The sequence below is a fragment of the Vombatus ursinus genome, unplaced genomic scaffold (genome assembly GCF_900497805.2).
Source record: "Vombatus ursinus unplaced genomic scaffold, bare-nosed wombat genome assembly UNPS02005659.1, whole genome shotgun sequence".
Classification (NCBI taxonomy): Eukaryota; Metazoa; Chordata; class Mammalia; order Diprotodontia; family Vombatidae; genus Vombatus; species Vombatus ursinus.
Genome location: NW_020945437.1, coordinates 19,494,823 through 19,511,813, shown reverse-complemented (window position 1 = coordinate 19,511,813; position 16,991 = coordinate 19,494,823). Strand labels below are relative to the sequence as shown.

The following is a 16,991-nucleotide window of genomic DNA, read 5'->3' as shown; positions in this document are numbered from 1 at the left end:
TGCATTGGTGGAGGGAATTTCCACATTGGAAGTTTCTAGGACCAATGAAATCACAGACTGGACTAGGGGAAAAATGGAGATTATTGCACTGGTTTTGAGAGAAGTGGTTCATGAGACCTAAAGTGCTGTGGAAATATGAGTATGAGTTGCTGTTAGTATAGATTGGATGTGGTGATTCAGTCTTTACCTCGTCACCATGATTAATTGAATTGTAAAGATGAGTTGTGGATGAGTGGACCAAAGAGTTATGTGAGCTCAGTCAAGGAAGGCTTTCTGGAGGCAGTGACACAGTTTAATTATAGGTTATGTTCTCCCCCATCAGACCCAACTCAGGTACCACTTCCTTTATGACAGCTTCCCTGATTCCTGCTCTCCTTCCCTCCCCTCCCCCATCCCCAACCAGGTGACAGGGTTTTGTCGATCCTCAGATTTCCCTAGGTCGCTTTTGTTCTGGATCTCTCCTTTATCCCATATCATACTCTCCTTTGTATTATACTTATCTGTGTATGTGTTGTATTTCCACACAGGCACATCAGACTGTAAGTTTAGAAGGCAGTGGTATTGTCACCTTTCACCTTTGGGTCCCAGGGGCCAGAACACTGGACTAGGTGCATAATAGGTGTTTAAAATGTTTGTTGGTGACTGATATAGAAATGTTTTACATGATGGCACATATGTAACCTGTATCAAATTGCTTATCATTTTAGGGAAGGTGGAGGAATATTTGGAACTCAAAATTTTTAAATATAAATGTTAAAAATTGTCTTTATATGTAATTGGAAAAAATAAAATACTTTTTATTTTTAAAAAGTTTGTTAGATTGAGTACTGACAAGGTGCTTTTTCTCTTACAGGGTGACTATGTCTGGATGGACCTCAAAACAGGGCAGGAGTTTGATGTCCCCATCGGGGCAGTGGTGAAGCTCAGTGACTCTGGGCAAATACAGGTGGTGGACGATGAAGGCAATGTAAGTCTTTTTCTTGCTCTCACTTGAGGGAGTTGGGGAGTGCCTCAGTCTGTCTGGGATGCCCAGTGAGTACAGGAGCTAATCAGAATGACCCAGAGCACAGATGTAATATGGAAAGTCTTTCACCCAAAACCTCAAACCCAAATGACCTACCATGGTAGAATTCTACCACTATTTCCTGTTTTGAGTCAAAACATTTAAAGCCACATTAATCTATCATCAGCCATTAAAATCTTAGTGTGAATTTTAAAATCACAAAACAATTCAACAAGCATTTAAGTGTCTCCAAGACAGGCTGGTCATATGTCAAGGGCAGGGATGACAAGTGTATGGTCAAAGTGCTCCATTGGTGCCCTTGAGATGTCAGGAGAAATAGAAGAAGGCTTCTAGCCCATTGGGTTGACTGGGTTGATTCCCTATGGTGTATTTATGGGAAACCAAGGACAAGAATCATGTTGAGGCATGGGTGATTGTAATCTTCGTCAATGGAAGGAACTTCTGAATTCATGAGATCACCAAGCCATCTGGCTATTGAGCAGGTGTTCCCCATGTGCCAGGCCCTGACCCACACCTGAGGATACAGTCCCTGACTTCTATGAGTTAATGAACTAATGGGGAAAATATAAGTCATACTGATAAGTATGTATAACCAGGTATTCTGAGATGCTCAAACTGATTTCTTATAGGTGGAGAAAAAGGTTCAAAACTTCACTATGAATTTTGAGATTTGAAGTCTGGAAAAAGACTGAGACTGTCTCAAGTTCAGAGCTAGCCAAAAACTCTCAGAGCAACCAAAGTCCTCCCCCTGGTTCATGATGGTCTCATGTTTCTGTCCAGGTGGGGAAAGAATGCTACTTCTCTGGACAAGAAATCCCAGAATTCACAGTTCATTTTCCCACCTTTACTTCATCCATGGAGAGATCAGTATGAATATTCCCAAATACCAGTTTACATGTGTAAATTCTAAGAGGTAGGAACTGTCTCATCTAAACTTTGTACCTCCCCAGGGCGGAATGTAATAGGTGCTTAATAAAGGTTATTTTAGGAGGGAGAGTACAAAACAAAGAAAAGATAGAGATGGTCACAGAATGTTATAAAGGTCCTTAGAATCCAATCCTCTCATTTCACAAATGAAGGAAATGAGCCCCAGAGAGAGATGAATTGATTTGACCAACGTCACATAGCTACTACATGTCAGAGAGAGGACTGGAACCTAGGCTTCTGGCTCCAAGCTCAGTGTACCTTCCACTAGACCACACCATGCTACCTTCAAAGAAGGTGTCACACCCTTTCTAGGGACATTCGCCCAAATAAATACTTGTACTTACTTGTACTCCCGGGTTTTACATATGTGTGTGTGTGTGTGTGTGTGTGTGTGTATGTGTGTGTGTGTGTGTGTATACATACATATATATATATATATATGAGATATAAGGTTATATATATATATATATATATATATATGATAATGACTATGAGCCCCCACCAATGTAGCCCTCTGTCAGGTAGCTTTCTGTATCCGTTTATCCGTTTATACCCATGTTTGTGTTTGGTTACCCTCTGAATGCTTTATTTGCTAATGGGTCCTATCTTTCCAATAGCACATGGTTGCAGGAAGCAGGAGGAAGAGTGAAGGAGACAGGGGGAGGAAATTCTCTCCTTCTCCCAAAGAGAGATTCCCTCTTAAGGTCTTACCTAGAATCTTAGAAAATGGAGCTCTTCTACCACTAGACTCATCCACCACTTGACTAGCTGCTGAACTTCTTCCTGCTATTTAAAGTACCCAGAGGTTGGTTAACTTGTTTGGTTAGCCAATCACCTGCCCCTTCCCTGACCCAATCAAATAGATTCAAACCTCATAAAGAGATCACAGGGTATAAACTATCCTGTTCATACATTTAAGACCTCAAGTGCCTTTGCACTGATGTCATTGCATTACTTGAGGTGAGGGAGGTGTGTGGAACCTCCCCTCCCCCTTAGAAAGTAAACATGTATCACTCTGGGATGGATGAAATAAGGGAGGTCTTTCTGGAGGAGGTGACCTCCTGAACTGAGCAGCAATCAAGTGGGCAACAGGACATGGTGATGCTAGGGCTCTTTGGGTTGGACCAATCCCAGGACAGCAAAATCTACCTCATACCTTGAAGTCTCCCTTTCTGCTCAGCACACTCACTGTACATGGTGATAGAGCAAAGGGAACCCCACTGATCTGTCTTCCTGAAGTTTCTAAGTCATCACTAGTCAGAGGGGCCCCACTCAGAAGTCAAATTTGGAGATAGCTTACAGTGGAAAGCACATCAGCTTTGGAGTCTTATCTTGGATCTGCCACTGGCTTTCTATATGACCTTGACAAGTTACAACTATCATCAAAGCATTTTTTTTAATGCAGAGAAGAGAACAGAAGTCAGATAACCAAGAAGTACTGTCCCAAGTACTGCGCTATGTGCTGAGGGATGCAAAGAAAGGTTTTTGAAAAGGTCTTGCCCTCAAGGAACTTGCATTCTATATTCTAATAGGAAGACAGCATGTAAATAAATTGCTAGGTACATAGAAGACACAAATAGAGTAGATAGAAGGTAATCTCAGAAAATGGCACCTGAAAGGACTGGGAAAGACCTCTTGCAGAAGGAAAGTCAGAAGGGACCACAGACAAGCAGGACAGCTTTGAAAGTTATATATGGGATTCGTTATGTCCTTAAAGTGAAAAGCAAGCTATACATAATAGATACCCATAGTTTCATATCCAATCCTCTTTTTCTGTTCTACTATGTATGTAGAAATGCCCATGTTATTTCATGTTAATTTCAAAATTTTTAAAAAAGTTGCAACTCCCTCTACAGCCTTCAGTATCTTCTTCTATAAGGAAGCTAGGGGGTGCAATGGATTGAGCACTGGGTCTGCCATCAGGAAGAGCTGAGTTCAACTCTGACCTCAGATATTCACTAGCTATGTGACACTGGGTAAGTCACTTAACCCTGTTTGCCTCAGTTTCCTCATCTGTAAAATGAACTGGAAAAGGAAAGAGCAAACCACTCCAATATCTTTATCAAGAAAACTCCAAATGAGGTCATGGAGAGTCAGACGTGACTGAGACATCTGAATAATAACAAAAAAAGTTTATTTCCTTCCTTTGTTCATTCATATAAAATGAAAGAGATGAGAGGAGGCAGCATGGAATAATAGATAGAATTCTGGATTTGGAGTTAGAGAAACCTGGGTTTGAGTGCTACCTTAGACACTTAGCTGTGTGACTCTGGGCAAGCCACTTAACCTCTTTGTGTCTCAATTTCCTCATCTGTTAAATGAGGAAGATTGGACACAACGTTCTTTAAGGTCTCTTCCAGATCGAAATCTTTGTTCTCAGTGACCCCTACCAGCTCTTATATTCTAAGGTCCCTTATGTCAGTATATCTATTCACTAATTCAACAAACATTTATTACTATATGCAAAGCATTGGGCTGAGCTGGGAAGAGAGGAAGAAAGACACAAAGAAAAGTCATTATTATGAGAGTAAGAGTCAGGGAAACCTTCTTGGAGGGGGTGGGCTTTAAAGGACAGGTAAGAATTTCATAGCTGAAGAGGGAGGAAAGAGGTAATTCTGGGGATAGGGACCAGTGTGAGCAAGAGCCTGGATGCTAGAAAGTGCTGGTGTATTCAGTGGGCACAGTTGTCCTGTTTGGCTGGAATCTTGAGTACATAGAAAAAAATCACTGGAGATATGACTGGGACAGTGAGTGGCACCATCTTGTGGAGGACCTTAGATGCTTGGGAAGCCAGGCAATGGGCTTTTGGGGTAGGAGGTATTCTGAAAGGAGAGTGGTGGAGACACACTGAAGTCAAAATTATAATGGAAGCTTCTTGGGGGTGAATATGGTTTTGTTTTTGTCTTTGCAGGCCCAGTGCTTAGGACAATGGTTGGTACACATGCTTATGTTTGTCCTTAATAAATACTTATTGGATCAGATTGAATTGAATTCCTTTGCCCTGCTTCCTCTGGTCTTAGGTCTGGGAAGCACCTCTCACCTACTATCCCTGGGTATTCTAAGTCAGATTTCCTAGGACTCCCCCACCCCACACAAAGGATGCCAGAGCCCTGGGGATTTGGCCCTCTGGCTGGCCCCACCCTCTGAGCTTTCCCAAGACAAGATTGAGTGTGGGTGGCAGGGACTCAGGATGTGGGTGCCTCCTGGTGATGATCTAGCATTGGATTTCTCCTGCTTTGTTTTGCATGTCAAGTGGTGTCTGGTAACTCCATGTCACCCCATCTACCTTTAAGTACACCCTAGCACTCACTCCTTTGTCAGCCATCTTCCCCCATTCCATGAGGATGGGACAGGGAGAAGACAGTGTTATGTGAATCTTGGGGAAACTACTCCTCCTTGGGCCTCAGTTTCCTCTCCTGTTACATGAGGTTGCAGTAGATAATCACAGAATGTCAGAGACCTGAGATCATCTGGTTAACCCATCCATTTTACAGATGATGAAACTGAGACCCAGAAAGGAAAAGTGACTTAAATCACATAACTTCAGAGTCATATGAGATTTCAGAGGCCACCTATCCCTACCCTAACAAGAATTCCCTCTTACAAGATACCCAAGCCTAGAAGATCTCTAGCTGGGGGAAGCCCACTATTGTCCAAGCAACCTTGTGGAAATAGAGTCAGGGGAGTCAGGAGACGCCTAGTTATAAGTATGTCCTCTGGTATATTAATAATGTGACCCTGGACAGGTCACTTAACCCCTCTGAGCCCCCACCCACTCTCCTCATCTGGAAAATGGGAATAATACCTGCAGCAACCATCTTGAAGGCACATTGTGAGAATCAAGCAAAATAATGTATATAAAATGCTTTGAAAATCTTATAGCACTAAATACAGATTTATTGCAATTATTGTTGTTAACTATGGGACACTTCCTTTCAGACTGGGAGCATTTAGTATGTACTAATTACCTAGAGAGACATAACCTGGTAGCTGGGATTATACATCAGAAGCTTATGATCTTTCATGGATGGACAGATGGCAAATCCCCTAACTGCAAATACTGCCCCCAAACCAATAAAATATGCAGGACCTAAGCCATCATCACAGACCAAACTGCTGCCCATAATCACCCAGGCATTATATTGATTCATAAAACTTAAAGAAGTATGGGTTTTTTAAAAATAGTTTTTATTGATATCGCCTTTGTTTTTACATCATGTGAATTTTCTCTTGTATCCCTCCCTGTTCCCTTCCCAGAAAGTTATTTCTTACAAACAAAAAGTTTTTTAAGAAAGGAGATAAAACATTCAGAAAAGTTTATCAGCACATTAAAAATTGACATTATATGTAATATTCTAAACCCATGAGGACCTCCCCTACCAACACCACTGCAAAGGAGTGAAGGAAGGTATCTTCTTTTATCTCTTCTTTGGAATCAAATTTGTTCTTTGTAATTTTGTGACATTTGTTTTCAGTTGTCTTGTGGATATAAGAACAATATTTTTAGTAGCTGTTGACATGCTGGAAACTCATAATCCCCAAGCTACATGGAACAAAAAACTATCAACATACAGAGACCTAGCAAAGGTGGTCAGAATCACATGGGAACAGGATGAGATGCTGTCATCTCTGTAGTCCTGTATGCTACTGAGGTTGTACTGAGGATGTTTTCTGGGAGCCTATAAGGGATGAACTGATATCCTAATACTATATTTTCACTCAACAATAAAAAGTATTTTTTTCAAAATCAGCCTATACAAGAGTCAACAGGGTAACACCTTGTCCCAGGATCTTTTCTATCTGAATTCCATCAAACAAGATGAGAAGAATGAGATTATGACAATATTGACAGTAATTGGTGGCCATCACTACTGAAATCCAGGTATCCTGACTCTCAGGCTTGACTCTGCTTAACCTGCAGACCCTCTTTGAGAATAATAATAATGATAATAATAATAATAACAATAACCTCTGTTTGAACAACTCAATTCCAAGACTTATCATCTCAAAGAAGCCTCTCCTGACTAATAACTAGTATGTTGAAAGGTCTCAAGTTCACGACATAAGAAAATCACTTGGAGAAACTTGTAATGTTTAGCCTGGAGAAGGAGTACTTGGGGAGGAGATGGGGTCAGGATATGATTACCATCTTGACACATTTGAATGGTCGTTGAGAGAAATTAGCCTTACTCTTCTTGGCTTCCATGCCTGGATCAATGTTGGGAAGTTGTAGAAAGGCAGATTTTAACTCAATGAAGAGCTTTCAAAAGACCAGAGATATTTAATGATGGAACAATCTGCTTTAGAAGGCAATGCCATTATTGGAAATATTCAAGCAAAGACTGGCTAGACAGAAATCTTATAGTAATTGATTCAAGTTAGAAAAAGAGGAGGGAGGAAGAATGTAAAGAAGTGAGGCAAGAGAAGGACTCATGTGTCCATCCATTTCCCTCTATCTACAGGAGCACTGGATTTCTCCACAGAATGCCACCAACATCAAACCCATGCACCCCACCTCTGTCCATGGAGTGGAGGATATGATCCGCCTAGGGGACCTGAATGAGGCTGGCATCCTGAGAAACCTGCTCATCCGCTACCGGGATCATGTCATTTATGTGAGTCGACTACCCTTTGAAACCTGCCTCCTCTCCTTGTCCTCCATCTACTACCACCAACAGACAATTCCTTTAGATGTTTTCATAGGTCTCTTCTATGGGTTTGGGGCACGAAGGAGATTGGAGAGAGCAGCATCCTTCACTGAAATGCTTGGATAGCACATTGAATTTACTTTATCATAGAGTCATAACATTTTAGAAATGTAAGGGACTTTAAGACTGACAGTTTTAGAGCATAGCATATCAGAGATGGAAGAGATCATAGTATATAGAATGTTGGAGCTGAAAGGGCTCCTAGTACATGAAAGGATAGAATACAGACAGACCTGAAAGGGACCTTAGAACAGAACGCTAGAGCAGGAACAGATCTTAGGAAGGAAAGAAACAAGAGTTTATTAAGCACCTACTATGTGCCAGACAGGGCAGCTAGGCACTGTAGTAGATAGAGCGCCAGGCCTGGAGTCAGGAAGATTTATTCATCTTTGTGAGTTCAAATCTGGCCTCAGACATTTACTAGCTATGTGACCCTGAGCAAGTCATTTAACCCTGTTTGCCTCAGTTTCCTCATCTGTAAAATGAGCTGGAGAAGGAAATGGCAAACCACTCCAGTATCTTTGCCAAGAAAACCCCAAATGGGGTCACAGAGAGTCGGACACGACTAAAAACAGCAACAATAACAAAATGTGCCAGGCACTGCTTACAAATAATATCTCATTTGATCCTCACAATAACCCTGGGAGGTAGGTGCTATTATTATCCCCATTTTACAGTTGAGAAAACTAAGGCAGTTGAAAGGTGAAGTGATTTGCCTAGAGTCACACAACTAGTAAATGTCTGAGGCTAGATTTGAACTCCAAGTTCAGTGTTTCATCCACTCTATTACCAAGCTGCCTCTTAGGTGACATAAAATAAACATAAAATGTTAGAGCACAGCTAGACCTGGAAGGGACTTTAGAACATAGAATGTTAGAATGTAGGATATAGAATGTCAGAGTTAGAGTAGATTTTGGAGATCTACAGTTCTACTCTTATTTGGAGAAAGTAAAGCCTCAATCAGAGAGCTGATTTGCTCAAAGTCACACAGTAAGTTAGAGGAAGAACCAGGATTTCAGACAAGGTCTTCCAGTGTTCCAAGGTGCCTCCTGACCATTGCCCCACTTCCTCCAATGGAGAACTTTGGAAAAGAGTGTGAGTTTGGGAGTTCTATTTTGAACATGTGGAGTTTGAGATGCCTGTAGGACATACAGTTCAAAATGTCCAATAGACAGCTGGTGATATAGGATTGGGGCTCAGGATTGGGACTAAGGCTGGATAGGTAGATCTGGGAATCATCTGCATGGAGATGATAATGGACCCTATGGAACTGTTGAGGTCATCAAGAGAGTGAGAAAACAGCCCAGGACACATATCCTTGCACCATGTTGTCTCCAAGTTCTATGCTTGGGCCAAAATGCAGTCACTGATTTCCTACCTTCTTGGTTATGAAGGCAGTCTCTATAGTTGCCTGGTCTGTACCATCATCTGTTTGGACTGAATGCATGGCATGTTCAGTTGGATGATCTGTATAGTTGCCTGATCCATACACCCATGTGGTTGAAATAGTTGTGCAATATTCACAATCATATGGTCTATACAGTAGGGTGTTTTAGACAGGCGCTGGTTCTGAAAGCTCTGTGGGCCATAGGATTACATTGTTCATTTGACTGCTGCATTCATGCAGTAGTGTGGTCAGTATCTTGATGTGATTCATGTAGTTGGGATGATTCTTAAAGAACAGCGGCATGGGGATGGTCTAATTCATTCCATGGCAGTGGGGGAACTAAGGTGGGGTTACTGGGGGTAGAGTCTTCAAGGCTTCTCTTCTCCAAGTGGATTGGAGTTGGGTTCTTAAGACCTGATGTCCATGAACTTAATTTTTTAAAAAAATATTCTAAGTGTTTCAATAGAATTAGTTTCCTTTACAATCCTATGTATTTTATTTCATGCATATAAAAACATAATTCTGAGCATGGGTCCATAGACTTTACCAAGCTGAGGTTAAGAAGCCCGGGACCAGAGAATTTTGAAATGTCAAAAGTGGAAGGGACATTAGAACAGAAAACATCAGATCTGGAAGGAAGTTTGGAGCATAGCATGTCAGAGTTAGAGGGGACCTTAGAATCATATAACAATTAGAATTTTAGAGCTGAAAGGGGCCCTTAAGTGGTTAAATCTGGAAGGCTTAGGGACCATCCAGTGGTCCAATGCCCTCCATTTATAGAAGAGGAAACTCTTGCCCAATGTTACATAGCAGAGTAGAATTAGTGAATCATAGAATATCAGCACTGGAAGGAGCCTTAAAATGTAGAATGTCAGCTTTGGAAAAACCTTTCGGGTATAGAACATGGAAGGTTAGCACTGGAAGCAACCTTCGGACATTGAATATCAGAGCTAGAAATAAAAATAATAACAATTAGAAGAAGAATGATTCTGTAGCATTAACTTAAGGTTTACAAAGCACTTTATAAGTATTATCTAATTTTCTCTTTACAACAACTTTTGAGGAAGGTGCTATTATTATCCTTGCTTTACAGATGAGGAGAATGAGGCAGACAGAGGTTAAGTGACTTGCTCAGGGTCATACAGCTAAGAAGTTACTGAAGTAGGATTTGAACTCATGAAGATAGTCTTTCTGACTTCAGGTGTGGCACTCTATCCACTGTGCCTACTACCTAGGTGCCCATGATTCTAAGCACCCAAAGATACTCAGTGTCAGAGTCAGGCTTTAATCCAGGTGATAGAGGCTGAAAGTATAAATAGTTTTTGAAAGGGTTTAGAGGAATTCTTGGACAAAAGACCCCTAAATAGGTTCTGAAGGGAGGTTTAGAAAAAGTTACACTTACTAATTGCAAGGCTTCTGCTAAGTACCATTACAGGGACAGAGATGAGTAAAATGTGGTTCCTGACCATGGGAAGCCATCCTTTTCTCCTCACCTACCCTCTAAGCTCCATGAAGGCAAGGACAATCTTAGGTAAACTCTATATATCCTCCAGCACTCAGCATAGCTTTACACATAGTAGATGCTTAATAAATATTTCTTGAATTGAATTGGAGTCAGGAACTAACCTGAAAGTGTGGCAAGAACCAAGTCCTGGCTCCAACATTCACCAGCTGTGCCTCTGGCAAGTCACTTTCCACTCTGGGAGCCTCATTTTCTTTCTCTGTGAAATAAGGAGAACCATAGTTGCACTAACTCCCTCCTGGAGTTAAGGGGTGGGGGGAAGTTCCTTAAAAACTTTTAGCCCTGTAGAAAAGAAAACTTAATTATAGGATTTAGAGTTGGAAGGGACCTTAGAGATGACCTAATCCAAAGCTTTCATTTTGCGCATGAGAAAACTGAGGCCCAGAGAGGTTAAGTGATTTGCCCAGTGTCACACAGTTCATGTAATCTGAACCTAGGTACTGATATTTTAAATCCAAGGCTTTTCCCACTATACTTTAATCATTATGTCTTATAAGAATAGTTTGAAGGAGCTAGCCAGAAGAAGAAAAGACTTGGGAGTACTTTATATTTGTGTTTAAGTATCTAAAAGTTTCGTATTATCACAGAGTTAGAGTTAAAAGGGATCTTAAAGGCTACTGAGTCCAACTCCCTCATTTTACAGATGAGGAAACTGTGACACAGAGGTTGAGTGATTTGTCCAGGGTCACACAGCTTTTAACTACCTGAAGTGGGATTTGAACTCACGTCTTCCTGACTCTAAGTCCAAGGTCCTGTGGATCATGTTTACTTAATGTGGCCTCAATGGGAAGAGTAAGGACCAATGGGAGAAAGTTACAGAGACTGATTTCAGTGCGATATCAGCAGGAACTTTCTAACAATCTGAGTTGTCTCATAGTAGGATGGGCCTCTTCAGTGGGGAATGAGCTCCCAACATTGGAGTTATGCAGACATAGGCTGGATGACCCCCGAGTTAGGAATGTCAGAGAGAAGCTTCCTGAACTGGATGGGGGTGGGAGGTGGGTGGGAGGGGGAGCTCCCTGAAGTCTCCTCCATCGGACCATAGGCATGAAGGTAGAAGAGATCTCAGAAACAACCTAGCTCCAACCCTCATTTTATAGATTAGAAATTGAAACTTAAGGGAGGTGAAATGTGACTTGGTCACATACGTAATAAATGTCAAAGATGAGATTTAATTCGGGTCCCTGGACCCCAGAACCAGTGTTCTTTGCACTGTGCTATGGACACCTAGGATTCTATGATGTCATACATGAGGTGGTCCTTGAGATGAAGCTTGAAGAATGATGGGTCTAGTTTGGCTAGCAAGAACACCAAGTCCCAAGAACCAATCAGAAATGAGAGAATGTGGTCATTGACTCCCTTGTTCTCCCCAGTGATGGCACTGAGGCACTGTTCCCTAGTTATGGCAGCCTTCACTGCTTGCATAGGGTTACCCTCAGGGGCCTCCTACCCAGCACCTTCTCAAGTTACCAGCCTGCATGCATCCCCTGGCAGCTGAACCGCCGGCCCACTGGAGTACCAGATGTCACATTCTTTAGAATAGAGGTGCCAGCCCAGAGGCTTGTGAGGATGGGCTGGCCCAGAGTAAGAGTTCTCTAAGGACAGAGACTCTTCATGATGATATGCCCTAAGGTTCTCTCTTCAGTTCTCTCTTCTTCCCATCTACATTCTCTGATTTGGAGCCAGGGCATATAGGCTTGAACCTTGGACCTGCTTGTAAATGTGAGATCTTGGACAAGTACCTTAATTGAGACAGAGACCCAGAGATGTTAGAGGACTTTCTCTTCTTTCCTGGAGTGGAGGGAGAGGGAGTTGGGTTGTATCTCTAAGGCTTCTTCTAGCTCTAAAACCTATGATCCCATTCTTTCCCTAGTGGAGAAAAAAATGGACCTGTATTCTTTCCGGTCAGAACACATTAAGAGTGTTATGTTAATTTTGGGGTGCCTCCTCTAGGATGCTGTCCTTGACCTCTCAACTAGACATGATCTCTCTCCCATCATATCTCCTTTATACTCAGTATAACTTATACTCTGCCTTGAGTTGTAATAATTTGTGGGTATGTCCTCTCTCCCTGAATGCAGACTTCAGAGTGTAGAGAATAGCTCTTGTGCATTTCTATACAATGTATCTTCCTTCCCTCTTCCCTGCCCCTATAGGAAAGTCCAGTATAAAATTTAATAATAACAATAAGTAGCATAAATTTAGCACCTACTGTGTGCCAGGCATTGTACTAAGTGCTTTACAAATATCTTATTTGATCCTCACAATAACCCGGGAAGTAGATGCTATTTTTATCTCCATTTTACAGTTGAGGAAACTGAGGCATACAGAGATTAAGTGACTTGCCCAGAGTCACATAGCTAGTAAGTTTCTGAAGCTGGGTTTTAACTCTTCCTGATTCCAGGTGTAATACTCTATTAAATGAGCCACCGAGCTATCTACCTGGCTTTGTACATAGTAGGTAAGTTGGTCAGTCAATCACCATTTATATGCCTGGAATTATGCTAAGCACTGGGGATACATAGAAAGCCAAAACAGTCCTTGACCTCAAGGTGCTTACCATCTAATAGGGGAGATGACATATAAATAATTAGGAACATACAAGCCAGGGAGATGATCTTAGAAGTTAAAAAAAATGCTCAACTGAGAAGACCAGGAAAGCCCTCTTGTAGAAGGTGGGATTGGAGCTTTCTTGAAGGAAGCCAAGGAAGAAAAGTGGCAGAGGTGCATTCCAGGCATGGGGTACAGCCAATGCAAAGGTCTAGAGATGAGAGATGAGGTATTGTGTGTGAAGAACAGTAGGTGGGCCAGAGATCACCTTAGTAAACGTTTACTGAGTGGAACTCTTGAAACTGCAGACCAGGACATCAGGTCAATGAGATTCCCCACAACCCAAGGATGGATTTGCTTGATAGAGGGCCCTTCCAATCTCCCACCACCCACCTGCATGTCAGAGAGCTGGCTATTTGAAATCAACCGGTCATGTAGCATTTACTCAATCCTGACTTTGTGTTCAGTTCTATGCTAAGGGGTTTGGAGGAGACAGAAGAAGTAGGAGAAATAGACCCTGTTCTCAAGGAGCTTATATTATAGTCTAGGAGACTGCTCTAATAACAGTGAAACTATGAATGTTTAATGAGGAGAGCCTGGGTGAGGCCTCTGGGAAGAGGGTGGTGTAGCAAAGGGAACCCTGGACAGAGACTCCAGGGACCTGCTTCCTGTGCCCAGATCTATCACTCACTTGTTACTTGACCTTGGACATATAACCCCACTTATCTGGACCTCAGCTTTCCCTTCTGTAAAATGGACAGAATAATCCTCATGCCACCCAACTCATAGGGTGATTGCAAGGAGAGCACTTTGTAAACCTTACATTCTATCATTATTATTATTATTATTATTATTATTATTATTATTATTATCATCTCTTTCTGACAAACAATGACCTTTCTCCATCTGTTTCTCCAGATCCACCTGGGGACTATATGCCCTTCAGCCTTAGCTGTTCTGAGTTAGGCTTCCTTTGGGTAACTGGCCTGGACTCTTTTTCTCCCTTATCTCTTTTCGCTGTGCCTCTGGCCTCCTCCCAGGGAAGGGTTTTATTACTCTAGCTTAGTAGGAGAGGCATCAACAAGGCTGTCTCCTCATTAACCCTCTGATGACCGCCTGTGTAGTACCTATGTATGGGCTCATGCCCTGGGACGTGGGTCCTTGGAAGCCCAATGAAGGAGGCACTTTCCAGGGTTCTGAAGTCCCATGCTCAGTGTAGACATGTAGGCAGAAACTCCTAGGAAAGGCTTGGGAGTCTTAGGGCCAGTGACATAATACGGATAACTCCTTACAGTCGCTGGGCATATTATGGTTTCTGCAGTCCTTTCACATATGCTGTTGTTGTTGCTGAATCATTTCAGTCATATCTGACTCTTTGTGACTCCGTTTGGGGTTTTCTTGGCAAAGATACTGGAGTGATTTGCCATTTCCTTCTCCAACTCTTTTTATAGGTGGGGAAACTGAGGCAAAGAAGGTTAAGTGACTTATCCAGGGTCACTTAACGCATCTGTTACCTCATTTGATCAAATTGATGGTATAGAAGACCTGGTGGAAAGGACCTTAAAAGAGAAAACTAAGGGCTAAAAAAGCATAGAATGTTTGGACAAAGAACATGGAATGTCACAGGCAGAGCAAACCTTCGAAATTAAGTCCAAGTCTATTGTTTTTATTTTTTAAAATGAGCTTTATTGATGCCTTTTGTTCTTCAATCAGCTGTTTTTGGGTAGTCTCCATACCCAGAAGTGAACCCTCTGTTGTAACAAATAAAATAAGAATAATGATAATAATAATAGTGATGATAGCTAGTATTTATATAGTGCTTTAAGGTTTGCAAAGTGCTCTATAATTATTATCTCTTTTGATCCTCACAACAAGACTGTGAGGTAAGTGCTTTTATTATATCTATTTTATGGATCAGGAAACTGAGGCTGAAAGGTTAAGTGACTTGCCCTGGATCGGTAAGTGTCTGAGGAAGGTTTTAAAATCAGGTCTTCCTGATCCTAAATCCAGCATTCTATCAGCCACCTCGCTGCTTCAAAAACAGTCCTACTTCTTTTTTTTATTAATTTATTGTGATTTATCAACAATCACTTCCATAAGCTCTTAAGTTTTAAATTTTTTCCCCCTCCTTCCTTGCCTCCCTCCCCAAAACTGCATGCAATCTGATATAGGCTATACACATACATTCCTAGTAAACATATTTTCATATTAGTCATGCTGTAAGGAAGAATTAGAACCAATAGGAGGAACCACCAGAAAGAGGAAACCAAACAGAACAGAAGAAAAAAAAAAGAGCAAATAGTGTGCTTTGATCTGCATTCAGACTCCATAGCTCTTTCTTTGGATGTGGATGGCCTTTTCCATCACAAAGAGGGTCAGGGTAAGCATAGCCAGGCCATAGATAGCAGGTTGGATGGGAAAATCAAAACCAAAACTAGGCCCAAACCTCAGCCCCCAATCAACATAAAACACTATACCCCTCCACAATCTGGTGACACCTAGAGAAACCTAGAGGGCAATTAGAGAGAACTGAACCCAGTTGGGCACACAGGCCCAAATTCAGAAAGGGACCCAGAACTATGCTGACAGGCCCCGCAAGGTGAAACTTAACAGTATAAAAAGTGCATAGGACAGGAGGCGCATCCCACATTTCAACAAGAGTTCAAATCCAAGCAATGCTTCTGGGGTTGTGGGTCCAAGGCTGTGGCTCACTTCTCTTCATTGGTGTCATGGGAAACATGGCAAGAAACATTTTAAAAGGAAAATTGGAGATGATCTTTTGGGGAAATAGTTCTATACTTCCCCCTCCCATGCCACTGTTCATCACATAATGGGCATCCACATTAGTGAAAAAGTGAGGAGTAGTATAAAGGGGGCCTGCAATAGCTAGATTGAACAGTGAAAAGAGAACTGGGACTAGAGTCAGGAAGACCTGAGTTCAAATCCTACCCCAGACACTGGCTATGTGAGCTTCCTCAGCTATAAAATGAGACTGATAAAAATGGCGCCTGCTTCACAGGGTTGTTGTGAGGTTCAAGTAAGATATACGTAAAGTGCTTTGTAAGCCTTAAAGTGTTGCATAAATTCTAGCTGTTGCTACTCTTATTGTCTCCCAGAGGTGGATACCCCATCTCTGACATACCTCAGCTTTTGGCTGTTCCTTAGCTGAGAGTTCCTTCTTAAATTTACTTGGGGCCAGGCTGGCAGGTCCCCTTTAGAACAAGGGTTAAGACATGAGGTCCACAGAACCCTCCTTAATAAATGCTTGTTGATTGATTGGGACTAAAGGACTCCCCAGAAAAATTACACAAGCTAGTCATTGTTAAAAGCAATTGGCCTGTTCAGTTAGCCTGCTGTGGATTAATTGGAGACGATCAAGTGGGCACCAAGAGGAAGGAGGAAAGAGAACTAGGACAGGATCCATGTATAGAAATGACCCCTCCATAGCCATGGCAGGAGTTCTTAACTTGGGGCCCACTATTTTTAAAAAATTATTTCCACAATTTTTCTATATAATTGGTTTCCTTTGTAATTCTATGTGTTTTGTTTACACATTTAAAAACATGACTCTGAGAAGGAGTCAAAAGGTTGGGGACTAAAAGAGTAAGAACCCTTAGGGTAGCAGAGAAACCCAGCCCAGGAGCCTTGGGCAAGATGGGCTGCAGGCCAAGGTGGAAGGATTAGAAGAGGGAACCCTGGATAGTCTTGCAAGAAAAGGCTGATGCCAGGTCTTGGTACAACACTGTGCCAAGCTGTTGCTGGGACTCTTGGCTCTATCTTCACACCCTGCTGGAGAGTTGCTGTAGGGCAGGGAAGCTCAGGTATTTATAGAGAGGGGTAAGTTCTTGCCCAGGCACAGCTGATTGGTTTCCT

General features: G+C 42.0%; 1 protein-coding gene across 1 annotated transcript in view; it reads left to right on the top strand.

The window, feature by feature from the left end:
- Positions 1 to 841: 841 nt before the first annotated feature.
- MYO7A (myosin VIIA) overlaps positions 842 to 16,991 on the top strand; it is a 150,777-nt gene continuing 134,627 nt past the window's right edge. The window contains exons 1-2 of the mRNA XM_027848154.1: positions 842 to 967; positions 7,414 to 7,566. Coding sequence (XP_027703955.1) covers positions 869 to 967; positions 7,414 to 7,566 — 252 coding nt within the window. The 5' untranslated portion in view covers positions 842 to 868. The remainder of the gene's footprint in view (positions 968 to 7,413; positions 7,567 to 16,991) is intronic.